Here is a 23290-nt window from a genome sequence, read left to right on the forward strand (position 1 = left end):
TGCTATCATACAGCTACTTCAAGCATCAAGCATGTGCAAATCACAGAGATCTTTCAGCATCATTCACATTTGTATGATCATCTGTCCTCTAGTTTCACTAAATTATATTTATTTTTGGACACGTGGAGGACAATGAGAAACGCCTTAGTCACTCAAAGATAGCTGTTCTGTAGATAGCTGAGCATCTACATTTAGGTTCAGCGTGCTTTGATCTATGAAAACTGATAATATAGTTTTAAAAGTGCATAATCTACTGTATAGCATTGACTACTTGCTATCAAGAAGGTAAAAGTACAGCTTGATGTATTCCACTGTTGATTACTGCATAGTTTTATGGGGAAGTGGGTACAAACCGAAATATAAGAAATTCTTACACTACAGAAGGATATGTTTCAGAAGATCCGTCTTAGTTTGTCATAATTAAATTATTATGTCAACAGAAGATCTATTACTAGTTTTATTTTCAAGAGCTCCATAAAGAGATTATTATATTCCTTTAAATTACCGAAACATCGACTGCATCAGTAAACTGCTATGATCTTGACTGTGGCAAATTACAATCCATAAACGTTTTTGCCACACGACAGAAAAGCAGAGGAAAAATCGCCCCATTTATCATTGCCTACTCGATGGACCAAAGTCTCAATCTCACATTCAAAAGGAATATAATATTGCACCTCCTGGCTGCAGTCTCTTAATTAAAGCAATAAAGCACCATCTTTATTGTTGTTGTTTTGCTTCTTAACCACACTCACTTCTCTGCAAGAAAAACCATAGAATAATTATTCACAAAAAAGGAGACAACAAGAAGAAAAGTACCGTCCAAAGAAATATCCGAACAAGATGTGTTCGTTATGTTTCTTGTAATTTTACGTCACCAGTTTAAAGCAACGTGATTGGCAGTCCCCGTTTATGAGAAGAATAAACCAAAGCATTCTTTGAAACACATTCGCTGAAACACAGAGAAAGTAACGTTATAACTAAGATGAAAAGCCAAACGGCTATTTTTCTGGCGAGGTTGATACGTTAAGGGGATAAAAATCCCTTATTGTTTTTCAGCCAGTTAGCGAAACTAAGATCGAAAACTACGATCTGAACGTTTCATGCCGACGAACAAGGGATTTTGTGAGGGATCTTGCTCCACCTTTGCAACGAGTTGCCTTGGTGTGGCACTACCAAGTGGTCACTTACGCTTGGATCCGCCGACAGTTCGTCGGTGAAACGTTCAGATCGTAGTTTTCGATCTTAGTTTCGCTTACTGGCTGAAAAACAATAAGGGATTTTTATCCCCTTAACGTATGTAACGTTATAGTTTTGTCTGCGCATAATGATAGATGCATATAATCTAATACGTATGTACTTGTATTTATTTGTATTTACCGTACGCATGCGTATAGTGGAAACAGGACGATGCACAATTAATATAGTTTGATTGATTGAAAGAATAAATGATTTTTATTATAATTTTAATTTACTATTCAACTATCCCTATTACTACTACTAATACAAATAATAATAACAATAATAGCAATATATTTATGTATTCTGTCAAATTACTGGTATCTATACTTTTAATTCCACAATTTCCTTTCTCGAAACACGTGACCCTTTCTGCGGCAGAAAAGCTGATATTACTTATAGTCGAGGTCTGAAAAGGCTTGAATAGCAGATAGCAGGAAATTATCAAAGTAATAATCTTATCAAAGAACCGTACGCGTAAAATCACGCACTGTCTCAAACAGTATTCACTTCACAAGAGTTGACGACCACCCTTGAGTGAATAAAAGTTCGAGCCTTCATTTGAGAGAGAATTATTATCACCGGTGAGTAGTCTAAATCCACTTTGAAATTTATATATTTAACTAGGAATATATAGTCTAATATAATAATAGAAAAACGCTTTATATAAATATAAGGAAATTCTACGTAGAGGGTGGAATTTTGGCTCATTTGATATCATTGTACAACGGACGAACCATTCTGCATTCAAACAACATGAGGTCATATTGGGCAATGGAAATTCTCAAACGTACAATACAAAATTAACATGAATTTGACCGTATGGATGCATTTTTATTGATAGATGAAAGTTTTAAGAATGCACATCAGCGCTCATCTTAATTGCTCCAATGCAATTAATTGTAGGATAACGTTGAATACTTTAATTCATCAATTAATATAATTTTAAACATGGAAAGCATAAAGTTCAAACGAACAGCAGCTATGCTTCACGCTCGCCGTTTATCTGAGATGCAAAATGGTTTACGCTTCGTGGTGAGATTAGATTATCATTGGCAAATACCTGAGTGACACAAGAAAATTTGAATTTTGATACGATTTTTAATACAGCCATAGAAATCAGAAAGATAATCATTTGAGAAATTATTATTTTTCCGGATTGAAGACTGAAATAACTCGTTTTACTTATTTATACATAAATTCCAACCTCTTTCGACAGTAATTATACAATCTGCGAAGGCTCTGACAGAATACGGGACATTCAGTACATCGTCAACACTGCTCCCCATTGTCAATATGGACAAAAAATGTATAAATTATTTATAGAAATTATAAATGTATATGAAAAGTTGTGTACATCGGTGTCATAAACATTAATTCACACTTCACGCACGTAAAACAGAGGAACCGCAGAAAAGAAACACAGCAACTCGTGACAAATGACAACGTCCAATTGGATTGCTTCACAAAATAACCAATCACAGCCACTAACGTCATCTGGATGCTATTTTCTAGGCGCTCACGCTGGCTGTTTAACACCACTGGAATGCTAAGAATTTGAAACTGCTCCATATGCTCGTGTGTTTAAATGGCTCAAATAGCACTCCCGGGCTATAAACGCGAAGGTGATGCAGTGTGTATACGCATTGAAAAGTGTCCTCTTCATTAAGCATTAGTAACTGCACACCTAGCATATTTAATATTATTCCCTTTATATATATATATATATATATATATATATATATATATATATATATATATATATATATATATATATATGTAAAAGTATTTTACCTTGGGTACAATAAATGTTAAAGATACCAAGCTATTTTAAACCTGGTTTTATTCCATTTCGTTTACTTACTTGGGAAATGGAGTAAAACCAGGTTTAAAATAGCTTGGTATCTTTTGGGAGCCTGTGTAACTCAGTGGATGTGGTGTTTGCACACCACCGCGCTTGGCCGCACGAAGGAAGTCTTGGTTTCGAGTCTAGTCGGCGACTAGAGGAAATTTTTCTAAGCCTTTTTTCGACCGGTTCCCGAGTTAGTCGATCTCTGGCACGGGCAAGCAGGTTTTTCCTCCCGGAAACTCGGGTTTTTCGTCCTGTAAACTCAAGAAAATCGACCGTAGAACCCACATTATTTCAGACATTAAATATATTTGTGTTAGGGTTAGGGACCACGAGATGGCGGCACATTTGAGCCGTCTCTCTTCACTGCGTACCGCTTAATTAGTGATAGCCTTGGGCCATCTGTCTCTGATTGGGTACCAGTGGAGATTGAACTGCCCACTCAGTCTCCAAAAGTTAGATAGGGCTAAATGGCCTCGCCTACTCCCGTATACGGGAATAAAAAGGCGTTAGCTGATTTTTTTTTTTTTTTGGTATCTTTTAACATTTATTTTACCCAAGGTAAAATACTTTCTACATCTCTCTCATCCTGAGATTTTTATTTAATAAGGTTAAAACACCTTATGGTAACTTGCTCTGGTAAAATTCTTATAAGCTCTGCATTACTAATATATAGAAACTTAGGTAGAATCAATCACCGACCGTGAGATGCGGTGATTGATTCATTCAATCCAATATACCTCCACGTCTAAGAAAAACCGAAAGGGGAAAAAAACTTCCACAAGCAGTAAAATCCAACAAGAAGAAACAGTCGCTATTGAAACCATCAATACCAATATAGATACTAATACAGATGAAATAGATATAGATAGGGAAGAAAGAAAGATGGAGGTGAACATCAACACCTCCAAACGGCCATTAAGCCCACAGGAAGAAGAGTTGGTAACGCCCAAAACAGCAAAAGTATCTGAGACCGCTCACCCAGAAGTCCCTCACGCGAAAGCAGGGGAGACTCTCAGCCATCTCATCAGAGGTATCCCAGGGATGGCGGAAAAATTCAAAGAAGCGATAAAAAAAATAGGAGAACCTGAACTCCTCCTCACAGGAGAACATGGATCTGACATCGTCAGTGCAAAATGGAGTGATAATTTCGTTGATGACATCAGCAAAATCACCCCTGAGCAAGTAGAGGTAGCCCAGGATTTAGACGAGGAGGCAGCTTCGGCGTTCTTCATAGCTCTCTGCAAACTAGACATGGCCAAGGGAAGTGAGGTGGCCAAAAGAATAATAACTGCCCACAACAAAAGAAAGACACAGTAACCACCTTGTGGGGTTTCTGTACACAGCTTCACCGGTTTCAGCTATCACAGTTGGGGGTTGACCTGAGAACCCGAGCGGCGAAGGCTTACAGCGAGGCGGTGCAGTTCCTTGTGAGCTGCATCATTCGGGCCAGATCCTTCCTCCACCTCTAAGTTTAACTTTCAATTTTTGCTTTTCTGTGTACTTTTTTGTTTTTGTTTTGTTACATGTTTCCTTTTTAGGATTTTTCCTTTTTTTGTAAAGTGAAAAATCAACGACCGTTTTAGAAACGCCCCTGGGGGGCAAACAGCTAAAACAGGTCAACTGAGGCCTCTTTAACCTACCCTACCACTATGCACTCTATCTTTATTTCCTCTCCTACTATCTGCTGACTCTCAGCCTATCTTACTCTACAGGCCGATGATGAAGATTTGTTGAACTCACAAATTATTTAATACCCTTGGAGGGTAATGGATGGCAATGCTGTAGCCAATGAAGTTCTAACTGAGGCTCAGCTATTACTGTTACCCTCTTGCCATGATCAGAGCTTTAATAGCTCAATAACACCTTACCCCTATACTGTCCTCTACAGATAACGGGGATTATGAAAAGCATTCTTGCTTCGCCCCTTTAAGCCAGTCCTTATAAGGATTAGGTTGTAGTACGGGAAATTAGGCCGTAAGATATAGAAATTTATGTTTTGCTAAAGCAGTTTTTAGAATAGATATATTGGAAATTGTACAGCACATAAAGAAGGTAAATTCTAAAGCGAACGATCAAGGGATCACCATTGGAAGCTGAGTAAACGTGTTGTTATTACGGATGTAAAGTTTAGACATTTTTCTCTTTTCTTGCTTGAATGGTGATCCCCTTCCTGCAGTAGATTACAATATTGAATCTCAATGAATCAATTTAAAGAGGGAAAAGATAAATATCATGTGAATAACAGACTGTGCTCATCCTGTGATTAGTTTTTTATTCCATCCAGATTCCCAGTTATTACCAACAACAATAAAAGTCCTTTTTTATATTTTTTAAATTCATATATTATATTTATAATACATGCATGAGCACAAATGTGCATGCAGATACTTATACGTACATAATATTTTTTAAATAATAATAATAATTGTTTACAACACATTATTATAACATAATTTTATGACCATATTATACTGGTTACATATTACACTACACAATATTACTTCATTATCTCTCAAATGAATTACATATAATTATATGCATGTGCTCGGTACAATTTAGACAGCAACACTACATTTTTTTGCTATTTGTGGTTGAGTGCAATGTATAAATAATGTCCTAATAATTTGCATAACGTGCAACTGGTATATAAAATAATCATTCCTGAAATGCTTTTATTAATAATATAATCATTCCTGAAATGCTTTTATTAATAATATAATCATTCCTGAAATGCTTTTATTAATAATATAATCATTCCTGAAATGCTTTTATTAATAATATAATCATTCCTGAAATGCTTTTATTAATAATAACCACAGTGCTAGTTTACCATATGTAATGCACAGTTACATAATTAAAAACATATCTTGCAGTTCACATTTTTTCTTCAAAATTTGAGAAAGGGCGATTATACACAGTATTTACATTTACAATTAAAATACAATATTTACGTCCGCGCGGTTAGCCTAGCGGCTGTGCGCTTCGCAACCATATGCCTGGGAAAAGAGTGTCCTAGGTTCGAATCACCGTCGGTAACGTGAGCAGCTGAAGGATCTTCCTCAGCCATAACCAAGTTAGCCGCTCTTGAGCGTGGACAGTAGGGTTTTTTCATCTCGTAAACAGGCAAACCGGCCTTGAGAACTTCACACTACAGGACATAAGATACACCGGCGCGTAGGACTGACCACCTCATCCTCTGAGCGGTTTTTGGTCCAATGATTAATAAACCTTCGACACCGCAAGGTAAAAGAGGGTAAAAGGAAGATGAGATGAGTCATCCACTTTGCTCCATAATAATAATCATTTTAAGAGTAATGCGATGTGAGGAACTGAAATTTTCATTTATTTATGAAAATTATTTAGATGCTAATATTCACAGTAAAAGGTTGATGAGATGGAGTAATCCACTGATTTCGAAGCTAGAGTTAGTTTTTCTAAAGCCAGTGGGATTAACGATTAACTAAACATTTTATTTTTATCAGGGTTTGTTACTGTTTTATGTTACTGTTGGTTAATATGTTTTATGTGAAATGTAGGGTAAGTGAGTGAGTAAGCGCGCTGATCCAATTTTCTTAGTTTGGCTTTTAATGTTCTGTAACTAGCTGCTGTTTACTCTAATTGAATTGTGATAGACGTAGCCAATTGTTTTGTTTAGGTCATGTTTTGCTTTGTTTTTTGAACTGTTTATGTTAATATGGACTGTTAGTAGTGCTGTTTCGTCTGCGTAACAATTGATATACTTGAGTTTGGTACCATTCCAAGAGGCTAACCGTTTTCATATGCCAATAAAGAAATATATTCTGATTGAAATGCAATAAAGTCCATATTATTTCGAATAAAATTCGTTAAGACACCTTTTACACATCAATCAGTTTCTATCATTAACCTCAGATCGCGAGATCACATCCGTAGTTTTGCTGATGACATTTCCCTTCTTCATGTGATGAAAGGGATTTCCCATAACCATTATCTCAAACGCATCTCTTCACCATTTTCCAGTGGTATGAGAACGATCTAGTGACTTTCAGTGAAATCGACACTAAATCTTATTCCCTTAAAAGCAATCTTGATTTAGTTCTCCTCACCTTTCATAAGTCTGTAAACTCCATTTAAGGTTTCACCTCTTGGGCTGACTTACACCTCTCGTTCTCCTAGCATAAGCATAATCCATGCACAGTCTCCAAGCAACCTGGATTCCTTTGTTCAGGCACAACGTTTTCTACAACATCTGAGGCACGTAAATAGAAATCCTCAGAACTTGTTATAATATGATATTTCCTCGCAACAGACATTACGATGGATAAATCAAAACCTCCCTACAACTAGAAATCTCTGATACTCTCCCGAAAAAAGCAGCCTGTAAAATAAATGAGGCCTCTTTCTCCCCTCTCATCGCTCTCTATTTGCTTTCCCATAGTTCTGTTTCCATAGTTCTGTAGCCATATTCACGGATCTGTACCGAACTGGCCTCCGCCCTTCTCACTTTTCTCTAAACATGTAAGAACGCGAGCAACTGCCGATCAATATATACACAGTTCACCTTCAAAGTTAACAAACCCGTCCCAAATCTTCCATTCACTCTTTACCCTCTTTTCTCCAGAAGACTGAGTTCCGCAGCTGAACTAAAAACACCTGAACAGGTCCTTCTTTCTCTGTTTACGAGAAACAAGGAAAACCACGAAGTCACAAAGGCATAATTGCTGTGTTGATATTAAAAATTAAGAGCATAAACTTACTTATATTTTGTTTATTACAAATAATTTAATCGCTTTATTCAGAAATGAATTATTACTTGGGAATAATAAATTTATGTTATTTTTAAAACTAGGAAACTCTATCAGGAAGTTCTTAGACGTATTTTGTTAAACGATATTAGCCTTAACTTAGAGCAAAGATGTAGCTTTGGATAAACGATTTACTTTTATCATTACTTCAAGATTTTTTTCCTTGACTGACATAGAAAGGAATTACTTTTTATGCAACTTATCATTTTTAATTCATAAAAATTGTCTTAAGTCTATCCGCCGAGGAAATCTTGAAGATTTCCTTAGAGATGAAGGCTAAGATAATTTCGCTAAGAAAAGAGTTGCAATATTCCATACTACATTTCAGGTTTGCTTCCTCTCGGCATTTCGAGCGTTTAATGACGTAGGAAAGTTTCACGCCAAAGTCATAGAGAGAAATTCTTGTCACCTTACAAATGACGAATTCATCTGCGACGATGATTAAGTAGTGTGTCGTCTACAAACCTCCCAGTTATTTAATAATTATTTTTTAGTCAAAACATGTGAGAAAAAAAAACACATCGGTCTATGAACTTCTAGATAATCGTTTATAAAACTTGAAATACTCAACTTATAATTCGTCTTTATTGTTTGCAGGTATTCGAAGAAATCCACACGACATGACAAAACCAATTGCTTTCCAATCCATTGGGGGAATCTTTTCACCCACTTTCTTTGATCCGGAGTGCTTTCGTTCTTCTCTGCATTACAAACCAAGACCGGATGATATCATGGTAACAACTTACCAGAAGAGTGGCACTACTTGGATGCAATACATTCTCGTTCATCTCTTCCGCAAAGGTGTTTCCTTTAATGATGCATTTGAATTCTTTAAGGTGTCTCCTTTTATAGACTTGATTGGAACATCAATAATAGAAGACTTACCTCGTCCATTTCCCATCAAAACGCACATTCCTTTAAGTAAACTCTCCTTCAGCCCCGAAGCCAAGTACGTTTACGTCGCAAGAAATCCCAAGGATTGCTGCGTGTCCTACTTCCATAACTGCAGAATGTTCCCAGGATATCAATTCTGGGATGGCAATTTTGACGATTACTTCGAGCAGTTTATGCGAGGAGAGGTAGAAAACAACAGCTATTTCACCCACGTGTTGGAAGGATACTACCTACGCCAACATAGCAACGTTTTCTTTACCACTTACGAGACCATGAAGAAAGACATTCGTCAAGTAGTCCTGGATCTCGCTAGATTTCTAGGAAAGGACCACATCAATTTATTGGAAAGGGATCCTTCAGTTCTGGATAGCATTTTGGAACACACCAGCTTTGAAACCATGAAGAAAAATTTCAATCATCGTTTTGAGAATATAGTATTCCCGAAACCTGAAGATGTAAATTCTCCTTTGCTCCCAGAAGGAATCAAATATGGGATGAGATGCGTAATTAAACTGGATTTACCAACATCAATGCCCAAATGTGAATTCGTCCGTAAAGGTCAAATTGGGGACTGGAGATCGTTGTTTTCCGAAGAGCAGTCGAAAAGAATAGATGACAGATTCAATGAGGATTTCAAAGGAACAGAATTAATTGAACACTGGAAAGAATTTATGAAGTTTTAACTTAGGATTACGAAAATATTGAAACTTAAATTATTATTTAATTATCAGTTTAATTTAATCAATAAATAATCGAGAAGCGAATAAATCACATACAGGAAGGACCAAAGATTTATTCATTTGGAGAGAAATCTTAATAATTGTAATCAGTAAATAATTTGAACGCTAACTGCTTTATTCAATGCAATTTGAGTTTCAAATTTATAATTATTTACGATGACATAATTTATAGTTTGCTTAGGAGAATATGGAGTTTGAGCACTTTGATAAAACAGCATAGATATTTTTGTACAAATTAAAGTTTGTTTTAGTGTTACTTCAGCAAACAATCCTTCAATAAACACAAACTAGGTATTTCATCGCAACTTTTATACTAAATTTGCTTAGCAGATTATCACTTGCAATTTTTGCAACTGAATGACACAAATTTAGTAGGGAATGTGAGTAATATGCAGTCTTTGGTTTTAATTGATCTTACTTTATAAACAAAATATGTTGTTGCACAGGAAAATACGGAATTGGCCATTGAGATTAAGACCAGATCAATGTTAATTATATTTTGCTAAGAATCTAATATTAAATAAAATAAATATGATATATAAGATTTATATTATAATTATAAAAGACATTATGCATATTATATGCGATGTATTATGGCACATGAGAGGCCACAAGGCCTACAGCAAATAAACGTCTTCTGTGGGCCAAATGATGCTATATGTTAGTGGTGTTCAACCTTTTTTTATTACGCGAACTACTTTTCTATAAGAGGTTATTCGGCGATCTACTTTCTTATATAGATCTCGTTCCCCCAACCTGATATCTGATTACGCACAAATAAACAACTAAAAAAAATACACAACTAAAAACTTTATTTGTGTAATGAAAAATTTATTTATCACTTTTAATTATTTTAATGCAACAAATATTTTAACATAACAAAAAAAAAAACAAATATAATGGAATAACATATTTATTTCTCTATTTTGGAAAACCAAAGTTAGAAAAAACAACAGATCGATTACAAACTCATAAGTTACAGGAAATGCTGGTTGATTAAAAAAAAAAAAAGTTAATGTGAAATTTGGCATTGTTTGGACCTCGCAATATTTTCATAGTCAAGTTGATATGAAGAAGTGGCCAATCGCAGACAATCATCCAAATGATGATTTGTAATTTGGTTTCTTCATTGATTTTTTATGACGGCGATATTTGAAAAAGCGGATTCTGACAAGTATGTCGATCCGAAACACCACAGAAGTTTTTGCGCAATATCAGTTAATATTGGGAATTTTTCATGTGCATACTTTCAGATGACTTCATTGTTTATTGATTTTAAATGTAAACTATTATGAATGTTTATTATCTCAAGTTCTACTTCAGCTTGGTTTATATCAAACAGCCCACTAATTTTATTTGAAATTTCTGTGATGTTCAAGTTTTCTTGAAATGGATTATCGATAAAAGATACAATCATTTAAGTTTTATTAAAATCTTTAAATCTTGAATTTCTTTCTTCCTTAACTAATTCTATATCACGAATAAATTCTTTTAAATCACAGGGAATCATTTCTTGATTTTGTTCAAAATTTTTTTATAAATCTGGGAGATATCTAAATTCGCGGTCATTTATATTTTTCTTTCATAAAAGTAAGTATTGTTGGAAAGTTTTTATTGAACTTAACAGGTCAAATAAATTTTTATCTCTGCCTTGGAACTCTTAAATTTAAATTTCTTAATTTCGTACAGAAATCTACTAAAAATGATAAGTGTAACAACCATCTTTTATCACTCAATTGCGGATAAATATCTCCTTTTTCCATCAAGAAAAATTTTATATCGTTAATTAATAGAAGAAATCTTTCTGAAAATTGATTTCTGCTAAGCCAGCGAACATTATTGTACAACAGAAGTTCCCTATCATCATCTGCCTGTAATTTAAATAACCGCCGTTGCAGGGCTTTTCCTCGAACAGAAATTACAATTTTAAATATAATATCCAAAACACCTCTTGTGTTTAATCTTTTACTACACGGTATTTGTTGGTGAATAATACAGTGGTACGTTTAAAAATCAGGATATTTGTCATCGTTTTTGCATAATGAAATGAAGCCTGATTTATTACCTATCATTGCAGGAGCACCATCAGTAGTAATAGACACAAGTTTAAAAAGCGGAAGTTTGTGCTGTTTCACAAATTCATCAAATGCTGAAAAAATGTCTTCTCCCCTAGTCCTTCCCAATAATGGTATAATTTTCAAAAGTTCTTCTTTACTTGATTAATCTGGAAATACCATGCGAATAAATACCATTAACTGAGCAATATCAGTGAAGTTTGATTCATCAAATGTTAATGAAAATGCAACACACTGTTGAATGGCTGACATTAACCTGGCCTGGAAACTTTTCTCCGGCAATTGGAACTCTTCCTTTCGGCAATTGGAACTCTTCCTTTCGGCAATTTGAAACCTTGTCTGCGGCCTACAAGTAGTCTCTCTCTCTAACGACGTCTCGAACCGAGAAGCTTCTTTCTGGAAGCGGGAAACTCCTCTCTCAAGCAACGTGGATCCGGGCAGTCTCTCTGACGGCGACTCTGTACCTGGCCGCCTGCTCTCTGACAGCAATTCTGGAACCGGGACTCCTTCTGCTTGCTTCAATCCCTTTTTATTAGGCCTCCTCTGAGGGTTCGCATGAAGTTTGGCAACCCCCAAAGAATCGGTATGAGTCTTTCATTTTAACTTTCAATTTCGGCACGCTTTTGTTCTCCTCCGCTTTCTTTTGATTGTAAGTTGCCGGCCATCGGAAAGTTGTTTGAACTCTTTCTGACTGACTTCGGAGATGTTTACACTTAGAGCCTGCAAGCCTTTCCCATACATACAAGTTTCAATAACAATCTTTCTAATGCCGCCAGGTAAGCTTCGGCGACAAAAACATTGCTTTGTTTTTAACACTCTAACATATTCTTATTAAAGCAGTATATACAGTTAGCTTCAAAAGAGTTATTTACAAAAACATCTAATATAAACTATACCGAGACAAACAAAGTTTATTTTTTTTTACAATATCCACATGGGACTTAACCTAAGTAAAAAATGGATGTAATGTGCTTTGGAATATTTAATATTTAAACTACAATCGAGTTTTTACACTTTGCTTATGATGGTATTCACTCGGTTCGCTGTTTGACTTCCACTGATCCAAATTAATTCATTTACCCGGACTTATAAGAAAATTACCGATTTGACAATATTAACGAAAAATAAATAAACAATAGCAATACACTTAAAGCGAATTAAAAATAATACAAAATAATGATAAATAAAATATTATATTTTCAGTTTTAATTAAATTTGTAAGTAAGGAGGAATACACAAGAGATCGACCAAAAATCGGTCCGCGATCGACTGGTCGATCGCGATCGATAGGTTGAACACCCCTGCTATATGTGATATATAACATCTGGCTGGACAGATTTGTGTCGGTGAATAAATGACTATGTTGCTGTAGCTCATTACATAATTTAATTTATATATAATAAAGTACAACAATTCTCTCTTGTAGGAAAAACTGAATCAACTTTTTTGTGAATTTGTAGTCCTGTGAAAGAGAGCGTTTGCCTCTGTAGCGCTAGATCAGAAAAAAAAAAAAACCCACCAAACTTTCAGTACTAATAAATTTGTGCTAAATTTTTCTAACTTTCTAATCCTCCTAAAATGGAGACTTAATTCTGATCAAAGTTCACTATTGCTCTAAGATGGCATACCCCACAATGTTGATATAAGGAATAGTGTGGTAAAGCCACCAAGTTTCTCTTATCACGAGATGAAGAATTAACCTCAACGTCACTTAGTGCTTGCTTTTTTTAATCAACAAAGTCGGCTGTTTTACAGCAATAAGGAATCATACTTGAAATAGACAAAGGAAATTCAACACTCATTTTAAATAGACGAGATTATGACAAGGTCGCCTCATGTTATTGGAATCCTCCACGTATTGTGAAATGTTCCATGGTCTCAGTTGTTCGTCACAGTAAAAAGTAATGATATGATCGCTAACACATTTGAATTTATAGATTTTTTTTTTTAAAGATCTTCTTCAACAACCGAAGTCAGGACACCCGATCACTCTCAGAATTGTATGGAAGGTCAAAAGCACATAAAGCTGAGATCCTTCTCCTTCTGGTAACGGATAGAAGGAGCTCTCCTACATATTTTATTTTTAATACCTATCAAAACTCCTCAAGCCTCATATTATTAGATACTCAAATTACTTCTTAAAACACCCTGCGTTTTTGTAGAGAGTTTTTCAGACACAAATTAATCAATAGCTATGTTACCTAGTTTAGACGTAATTTCATTGTTTACAAACGTCTCTGTGGGAGAGTCAATAGGTATTTGTGAAAACGTCTTTCCTCCGACATCTTTTGCCTAAAATCTTCATTCTTCACTTGGAAAGGAATACTTTACTGAAAAATATATGAACTCACAAAGCGCTCACCTCTATAGTTCCCAATCGGTAACTTACGAGTAAATTTGTAAAAGTTTACGTCAGACGCTATAACACAGATGACCGCAAAGTCACAAGGCTGGTGGAGATATTTGATGATATTTTTATTAAATGAAAGCGCACAATTAGAAAGATGTTGAACCTGTGTGCACTTCCCAGATATTCGGAATTCTAAAATAAACTATGGAAACAGAAAACAGAAAATGCTATTTTTAGATATACTTGCCAACAAAAACAACATTAGAGAATTAGAGAAAACCAGTGCATACAGGAAGGAATTTACATACAAGCTCAATAATTTACATAGAAGCTCATTCCATCATCTTCAATAAAAATTAGATATTATGAGACTCTTATAAATTAGAACTTTAAATCCATTCAATAATGATTAAATTAAAAGAAAAGAACTTCAAATCCTATTTGGTCAGTTCCTCCAAAATGGCAACTGAAAAGAACCTGCCTAAAGAAACTTTATTTTTCGATGAACCGACCCTTGATAACCAGAAAATTAATAATAAAGACACGGTGTCCTTACCATAAGTTGGCAACACACCAAGAAAACAGCCCAAGTATTAAAATAATTCAACGACGTTCAAAGCCCATAATACCTTCCGAAGTTTCCTCTGTTCACCTCAAAGAGAGCTTCCAGTTCTGCGAACATCCAGTAGTCTTCAAGATTCATTGTTATTGCAGAAAGGTATTCGTGGACTTGGATAGTTTCGAAGTCAGGAAAACACATCAGAGAGAGGAAAAAAGCAGAGTCGCGACACACATCCTCGCAGAACATCGCATAGTAATTGGCGTTCTTCATCCACACCTTACGTAGAAGAGAATACGTGTGTCAGATCTTTCATCGAATCATTCGCTCACTCTGTTCATTGAATTCTACTTCCTGGCATTTAAAAGCAGTGTCTGCAACATTCTCCATCTATGTTTTGCCAGCAATCGCACAAAGCTGCCCAGCAATGTGCAGACTGCGCATCGAATAATAAAAGTGATTAAACAGTGAATCCAGCATTTTTCAACTTAAATAGCTAACGGTTGTTAGAAAAGTTTGAGGTTTTGACTTCTGTTAAATATCTATCTGGAGATGATGTCAGCATAAAAAAAGCGAAACATGTTGGAGTAACATTCCCTTTTAACCAATAAAAAGGCCAACGGTCTAGTTTTATTCGCTCTTTGGAGTTCTGAGGTGGCCTTAAAAGTTTCACGTTTCGTCTCTAGAGCAAGGTTTCGAGATTGTATAAGAAATAAATGAAAAAAAAAATACGAATAAAAATATATTCTAATATATCTAATAAAAAATAAAAAAATAAAAAAATTGATTCCTCATAAACAAAGTTAATATCATCAAAATAAACGCCATAAGAAAGCACAAAACCCAGAATGGCTGAGGCATTCTAAAAAGGCAATAACGCCTGAGTAGTAATCGGGTTAATGTAATCTATATTTTGAATTTATCAAACCAATCCATATGAGTACATAAACATTGAGTGCCCTACAGATGGCGCTGTGTGGTTGTGTATTCAACACTTAGTAATAATGAATCCCATCATATACACATTCCTGTCATACAGACAGCTACCTCACGCATGTGCAAATTACAGAGCGCTTTCAGCGTTGTTGATATTTTTATGGCCATCTATCCTCAACACAGCAACACACACAAATCGCACAAAATCATATTTATTTTTGGAGACTGGGGAGCAATCATTCGGCCCCTTACCCACAGAGAAATATCTGTCTTGTAGATAACTGAGCATTTAAATTCAGTTTAAATTTATTTTGAAATATCAAGAGTGATAGTATAGTCATCAAAATTTCGTAATCTAATATATAGAATTGATTACCTGCTACGAAGAAGTGCAATGTACAATTTCATATATCCTACCATTTCTTATGGAATAGGTGAAATGCTGCCGAAACGTAAATAGACAAAATTATACAAAAGGAAATCTATCTTATGAGTAGTTCGTATTTAATTCATCATGTCAGCAACAGGTCTATCAATACTTCGATTTTCAAGAGCTCTATAAAGAAACTCATACCTAACTTGTATAAATTACCTACGCATCAACTGCCTCATCAAACTACTCCAACATTTATCACTGCCTAATAGAATAGAACGAACATCTCATTCTTATTCTCTCATTCAAAAGGAATATAAAATTGCACCTCCTGGCTGCAGTCTCCTAATCACAAGCAATAAACCGCCATTATTGTTGTTCTGCTTCACAACCACATGCACTTCCCTACAAGAAGAACAATAGAATGATAGACAAACAAAAACAAAAAAACCTGGAATAGAAGACAGTAGAAAATCTGTGTTACAGATTTTATACCGCAGATTACTGAGAGTTGTTATCATCTGTCTGAAATGACTTCAATAGCAGATGGTAGGAAATTATCAAAGTAATAATCTCATCAAGGACAGTTCGCGTAAACTCACATACTGACGTAAATACGACGCACTTCACACTGCTCAAGAACTGACGACAAGCGTAGTCATTTCTGCTGCCTTGAGTGATTAAAGAGCTAAGCTTAAGAAGTGAAAGAATTATTTTCAGCGGTAAGTAATCTAAACTAACTTCTAAATTTATTTGCAACATTAACCTACAATACTACTACTACTACTACTACTACTACTACTACTAATAATAATAATAATAATAACAACGCATTAATAAATGGAAAGAAATTCAAAGTAGAGTGCAGACCTGTGTCTCATTTTGTATGATTGTTTTAGCTACGAAATTATCGGGAGTCAAACCAGAAGAGGACGCGGTCAGGTGGGGTGATGGAAATTCGCAAACAATTAAGAAAGCTATAATTAAAATATCTTGCACCTCAGAGATTGCTTTAACGATCATACCTGACTAATGGAAGACTAAGAAAAGCTAAATGAAGTTCGGGAACACAGGATGAACTTGCACACATTGTGCTAGTTCACGAACATGTGTGTGTGTGTGTGTGTGTGTGTGTGTGTGTGTGTGTGTGTGTGTGTGTGTGTGTGTGTGTGTGTGTGACTAGATCAGTGGTGTGGCCGGTGAAAATTTTAGTGGAGGTGCTGAATATACAAAATAAAAAAAAAATAAAATAAAAATAAATCTTTTTTTCCTAATTAGTAATCAATTTATTAATAAATAAATTTACATATTAAAATTGCTTTATTAAAAATATTTCACCCTCACCACGAACAAACACCAGTAATAAAAGTTTCGTATCTCACAGAAATAACGCGTCAAGCATACGATCCACTGCCCAAACGAGCGGTGTCGGAATCACTTGTAACGTGCAATCACAAGCGCAAACGAATATCGGCGAGACTGGCTACAATTGGTAGAACGTGATAATATTGACACTGCGTTAGATCGCAGTGCATTTGTTTCGTAATCTAAAGCGTTAATCGAACAATTCCAATTATTATCTATTCAATCAACGTTAAAACATAAGCTGTAACTTTTAGCATGTTGTACTGCATTTATATAATGTTGTAAGAATTGCTATTATTTATAAACACAAACAAAATTTAAATTTTTCATTTTTTCTTTGGGGGTGCCGTACATAAGCACTGCGAAACTGCTTACACAGTGACGGGCGGCCACTCGACTAGATTCAAACCTGGAGCAGAAAAATACAGACGTACTACTATCGCACGAGTGGTAAATAAAGTTTAGGAAAATCTCACGAAAGACGATAGAGTTACTGCCACACTGCGATGTCGGACTTGGCAAAAGAACTCTACAAGGATATCAAATTCTAATTTCTTAAGGAAATTTTTGGATAAGGGGTGTTTGACAGATAGACATCAAAGAGTAGCGTATAATAAGCAGGTGTATTTATTCCCTAGTATTTATTTTCTACATTGAAAATACAGAATGTGATCTGATTGCTGATATCGAATCGTTTAATGATGACTCTTTTGTTAAAAAGGAAAAAGTCCATTGGCGCAATGCTGGGATGACTTGAGTAAACAAAATGTAATGTTATGCGCCAAGGCACATATCATGAAATGTTATTGCGCCTTTGCTTAAAAAGGCTCCGAGGATTGTGTTCTGCGGACAGGGTAGCGTTGTTACAAACTGATGAAGCTGGAAATTTGGTGGAGAGGAATGGAATATTAGAGGACATATTGCAAAAGTGAGCAAATCATCAGCAGGTCATTTGGAAGCTTAAAAGACATTCTTGCTAGCGTCGAAAAAAATTAGTAATTACTCTTTTCAAGGTTTTATAACTGAGGCTACTGTGTTAGATTTGGCTACCTGTGTTTCTTTGCGATGTGGAAAGGCAAGGATGGATTCGGCGACTCATGACAATGTATCAGGTCTATGCAATATTTCATATAAAGACAGACTGAGATTTTGAGGGTTTTATAAAAACTGCTTGTTAGAATAGAGATGGAATATGCCAGAAACATATATTTTGCTAGAGTAAACATAGAGTAAAAAGTTTTCAGTATATAAACACTGAAAACTTTTCAGTGTTTATATACTGAAGCGAACAGTGGCGAATTCTCCATGCTTGCTATGCTTGTTGCGAAAGCTCATTACTTGAGAAAGAATTACTATTTATTTGTTAATAAATGCATGCATTTATAAGCATTACACTTAGGCTTTTATCTTTGTAGACAGAAGACGTTTTAAGCTTGCACAGCAATAACTGAGCTTTGCATTGTATCGAAGGCAGATGATAGCTCGTGAAAGGTACCTTGGCTTGCTCGGTTGTAGGAGCTTCCAGGTTCTCGCTTCAGCACTGTGATTTCATGCGCGCGCATAGCCATTTCCGCTCCCTCCACGTCATCTCACCCTGTTACTTAAACACAAGGTCATACGCAGTCAACGTAGCTCTAGCCAGTGAGCTTCAGCCAGCCTTTACAAGTGTTGCTTGTAAAGGCTGACTGAAGTGTTGCTTGGGAAAATTAAGTTACAACCAACTTTTTATGACGATGTTATTGACCAGTTGATAAAGAAGAACTGTAGGGTAGAATTTGTATTCCAGTAGCAAAATTGAAAAAGATAGAATATCATTTGTAAAATAAATGTTGTATTTATATGATTAAATGTACATAAATTTCTAAATACTGGTAACCCTCGTATAACGCGGTACTTATACAACGCGGTTTCGATATAACGCGGTCTAAAATTGTAGTAACCCTTGTTGAACCTGGTACTCATACAATACGGTTCAGATAAAAACAGCGTGTATACAAATTGCAGTAACCCTTTATCTTTTCATATGTTTTTCACCGCGCGACTTAAAAATCAAATTTTATCTTCGTTAATTTTGTGTCTGCCTGTATCCCGCATGTAATTATTAGTAGCGAATTTACATTAGGGGAAATATCCTTTAGCACGCATGTACCTCAATTGTTTACCGTATAAAACGTTTATTGTTGAAAATTGTCCTCGTTTCTGCCAGGAAAGTGCATTAAAAATCATAAGTGTGTTCATCTCAAGTTGAGCACTTTATTTTCTGTGAGTTACATACAATATGTAATGCTTGCGTTTTTGTAAAAAATTATTTTTACAGTAATGACCACAAAGTGCAACGAAAGGAAAAACCAACACTGAAAACAAAATTAATTTCTCTCGAAGAAAAATATTCAAAATCTTGGATCGGTTGCAAAATGGAGAAAAACCAGGAGTTTTTGCTGGCACTTTGAATTTAAATCAATCAACAATTCGAACAATCAAACAAAACGAACATAAAATCCGAGAAAGTGTTTATTGCTGGGTCAACGATAAGTGCAAAGCGCGTTGCTCGTGTACGCGATATTCTAATGGGAAAATGGAGAAATCTCTAATGATTTCGATAGAAGATTGCACTCAAAAGAAGATTCCTTTGAATAGAAATCTTATTAAACAAAAAACTCGCAAAGTTTATAATTTATTGTGCAGACCAGATGTTCAATGCGGATGAATCCGGGTTATATTGGAAAAAAGTGCAAAACGCACCTATATTTCGAAAAATGAAAGATCAGCTCCTGGATTCAAAGTTTCCAAAGATTGAATTACTCGACTGTTTTGTAGTAATGCATCAGGTGATTACATGACAAAACCAGTGTTTATTAACCAATCCTCAAATCCTCGTGCTATGAAAGATTAAAATATGCACTTATTTTTATTTTGCCTAAAACATTTATGCATTATGTGCAAAGAAGTTTAAGCACAATTTGTATTTTTATACTTTTATACTATGTATTTGTTTCATAGTTTATATGTTTTCTTAACGTACATGAATTACCTGAATTAAATAAAAGTATATTATTTGTTGGATATGCCATTGTTGTTTATAAATTTATAAAAAAAAAAAAAAACGATTTTGAAATCTAACCCTACTTTTTCTATGTGATCTGAGACTCGCATAAAGTGATTTATATAACGCGGCATTTCTGCGGAACCTAACATCCGCGTTATGCGAAGGTTACCTGTACATAGTTTTAAATGTTCAGTAATTCATTATTCCGCTAATCAGACTTTAATCACACCTCTCATTCCCTGAATGATAACAAGAGCAAGCATGAATTTCAAGACCAGCATTCGTCCCTGGAAGCAAACGATCAATTGTTCACAATTGCAAGTTAAGTAAAGTGTTGTTAGTAGGGATGTAAGGTTTAGAATTTATTACGGGTTTGATTTCAGGACATTGGCGGGTATCTTTGTGTTAACGCAATGGTATGTGTGACAGTGTATCGATACAGGTGCGGGGCGCATGATTCTCCGATTGTGTATTATCAACATCTTTGTTTTGGTGCCGTGATTAGAATTGCGTTTTGGTGGAAGTATGTTGTGGTTTCATTTAGGTCTTGTTGTGCTTTGGCGAGAGCCGTGTTGATGTTTGTGTGGATTGCTAGCAGTGCTGTGTCATCTGCGTATTGAAATATTTGGATATGTTATGAACATCGTTAATGTATATGTTGAATAGAGTGGGTGATAATAGGGCACCTTGAGGTACACCGTGTTTTACTTGTATACTCCGACATGTACCTATTTTTGTTACTTGTGTTCTGTTTGAGAGGTAGTTCTTGAACCATGTATGCGGTGTTCCTCTTATACCTATTCACTATAGTTTGGTGAGTAGTATGTCATGTTCAAGTGTATCAAATGCTTTGGTTAGGTCCAGCAGTATAAGGACGGCGTACTTGTTTTTGTCGAGAGCTTTGTTTATTGTGTCGGCGATGTCTTCTAATAAAGTAATAGTGCTTTTTGTTTTCTGAAAGCCGTATTGGTTTTGAGATGATGTTGTACTTCTGTAAATAGTTCTGTAGTCTGGTGTGGGTTATTTTTTCTAGAATTTTTGAAATGACAGATAAGTTAGCTATTGCAGTTCTGAGTATCGTTTCTTTTACTATGTTTGTAAATTGGCGAAATTACTGCAGTTTCTAGTTGTTGTTGTGGAATAATGCCTGTGTCGAATATTATGTTCACGAGTTTCAAAAGTATTGGATTTATTTATTCAAAGTGCGTTAAAACATCCATGAGTCTATTCCTGGAGTAGTCTTTGGCTTTAGTTGTAGGAGTGCTTCTTTCAGTTCCTGTTTTGTTACGAGTGGAAAATACATCGTTTATTGTTGACTTTGCGTCGGTAGTTTTTTGTTGATCGATGGTAGTTTGTCTTTTTTGAGTTGTGTGATATTGTTTGTGAAAGCATGGTTGAATGAGTCTGCTAGTTCCTCTTGGTTTGTGTCCTGACCGAAACTTCTTGCAACAAAATCTTGTGCTGAAGTTTCCTTTTTTCGAGTTACTAATTCGTTGAGTGTAGCCGATGTTTGCTTAATGTTGTCGTTATATTCCATGAATTTTTGGAAGTAGTAGTGTCTTTTTGCCCTACGAATTTTTGTTGTTAGTTGATTTCTTGTGTATAATGTTTTTTCCACAGTTTTTCTTTTACACTAATACTATTTAGTATATCGCCATTGATCTATGAATTGTTGTCTGTTTGTCGCCTCGTTTGTGTAGGCTTTGTTGCTTATTTGTATATTTCTGTGAACATTAGTTGAAAATTCTCGTATAAATTAATAGCGTCATTTATTTTGAGTATTCAATTCCAGTGTGTACTGTTTATAAGGTAGTGGAAAATGCTCTTTAATATGGTGGCGTTTTGTAAAGTTTTGCAGTGTTGTGAGGAGCTGGAAGTAGTGTAATGAAACGAAGTAGTGATCGGAGATTTTGGTGTTAATTACTGATGAGGTATATGTATTGACCGGAGCCCGTATGTTAGTATGGTCAAAGCATGATTGTGTTGGTGAAATGTTGAGTATTTCTTCTCTTGTTTGGGTGTTAATGGTAGGGTTTATGTTGTACTGACTTAGTATATCAAGGTATGTGTTAGTGGTTGAGGAAGGGTGGTCAAGCGTACTTATATTAATGTCTCCTATTAGGATGAGCCTGCGTGTTGTACGGAGTTCGATGCCGTTTAGCGCTTCTAACTCATTGAGTGGATTATTATTGTGTATTTGATACTATTTTTGTCGCTATTTTTCATTTCCAAAATTAGTGTTTCCGCATGTTCGAAATGAGTTTGTTTTTCAGTCACCTTGCATTTTTCTTTAATAAATGCCAAGATGCCTCCTCTTTTGTTTAGTCTATATAACTTGTAGGTTTGGTAATTATTAATGTTGTATGCACAAGTTTCTGTGTCAATTATGAGAACTTCGGTCAGTATTAGTACATCTATGTTTGTCAAGGTGTAGTTCTGCAGTGTTACCAATGTAAGCCAGTGTTATTTTATACTTCTTATGTTTGTGTGTACGATAGTGATGTTGGTATTGGTGGAGATGTTGTCTGACCATTTCTTCAAAGAATCAAAGAGCTTGAAGTTTATGTTGTCTGACTGGATATGTTCGACTAGATTTGAGATTTCAATGATATAGTTTTTAAGGTAATTTTAAATCCTGTTCTTAAGGAGGTGGAGAGTTAATGTTTTATATTGGTAGGCTGTGTAAGTCGGATTCACTTGTAATTATGTATACTCGAGTGTTTTCATTCTTTCTCATAAATATCTGGGAATTCTTTGTCCACAGGAACTTGAAGGTTTTCTTTGCTTTTGTCTTCCTTGCTTGATATAAAAGATTTTTGAAGTATGGAATCCAGTGTTCAATTATATAGATTGGTGTTGGGAGTTTCTTTTCAGTTAGGATCAATGTTTTCGGCCTTCTTTTCTTGCTTGTTTCAAGAATTCAGTCTCTCAGACTTCTGCTAGTAAAACGCGCGATGATTGGTGGCGGTCTCTTTGTTATTTTATGAGACTCGGTTAATAAAGGCCATGTCTGTGGTTGCAACTGTATGCCAATTTTGGTACCAATCAGTTGCATTATGTCTTAAATCTTCTGTATT

General features: G+C 35.3%; 1 protein-coding gene across 1 annotated transcript; it reads left to right on the forward strand.

Moving 5' to 3' along the window:
• Positions 1 to 8477: 8477 nt before the first annotated feature.
• On the forward strand, positions 8478 to 9477 carry LOC150105207 (sulfotransferase ssu-1-like). The gene has a single exon (XM_090396192.1). The coding sequence runs from the start codon at positions 8496 to 8498 to the stop codon at positions 9450 to 9452; it is 957 nt and encodes a 318-aa protein (XP_090252318.1). The 5' UTR covers positions 8478 to 8495; the 3' UTR covers positions 9453 to 9477.
• Positions 9478 to 23290: the final 13813 nt, after the last annotated feature.

This window comes from Typopeltis vanoorti, chromosome 7 (genome assembly GCF_054136105.1).
Source record: "Typopeltis vanoorti isolate ZY-2024b chromosome 7, IOZ_Tvanoo_1.0, whole genome shotgun sequence".
NCBI lineage: Eukaryota > Metazoa > Arthropoda > Arachnida > Uropygi > Thelyphonidae > Typopeltis > Typopeltis vanoorti.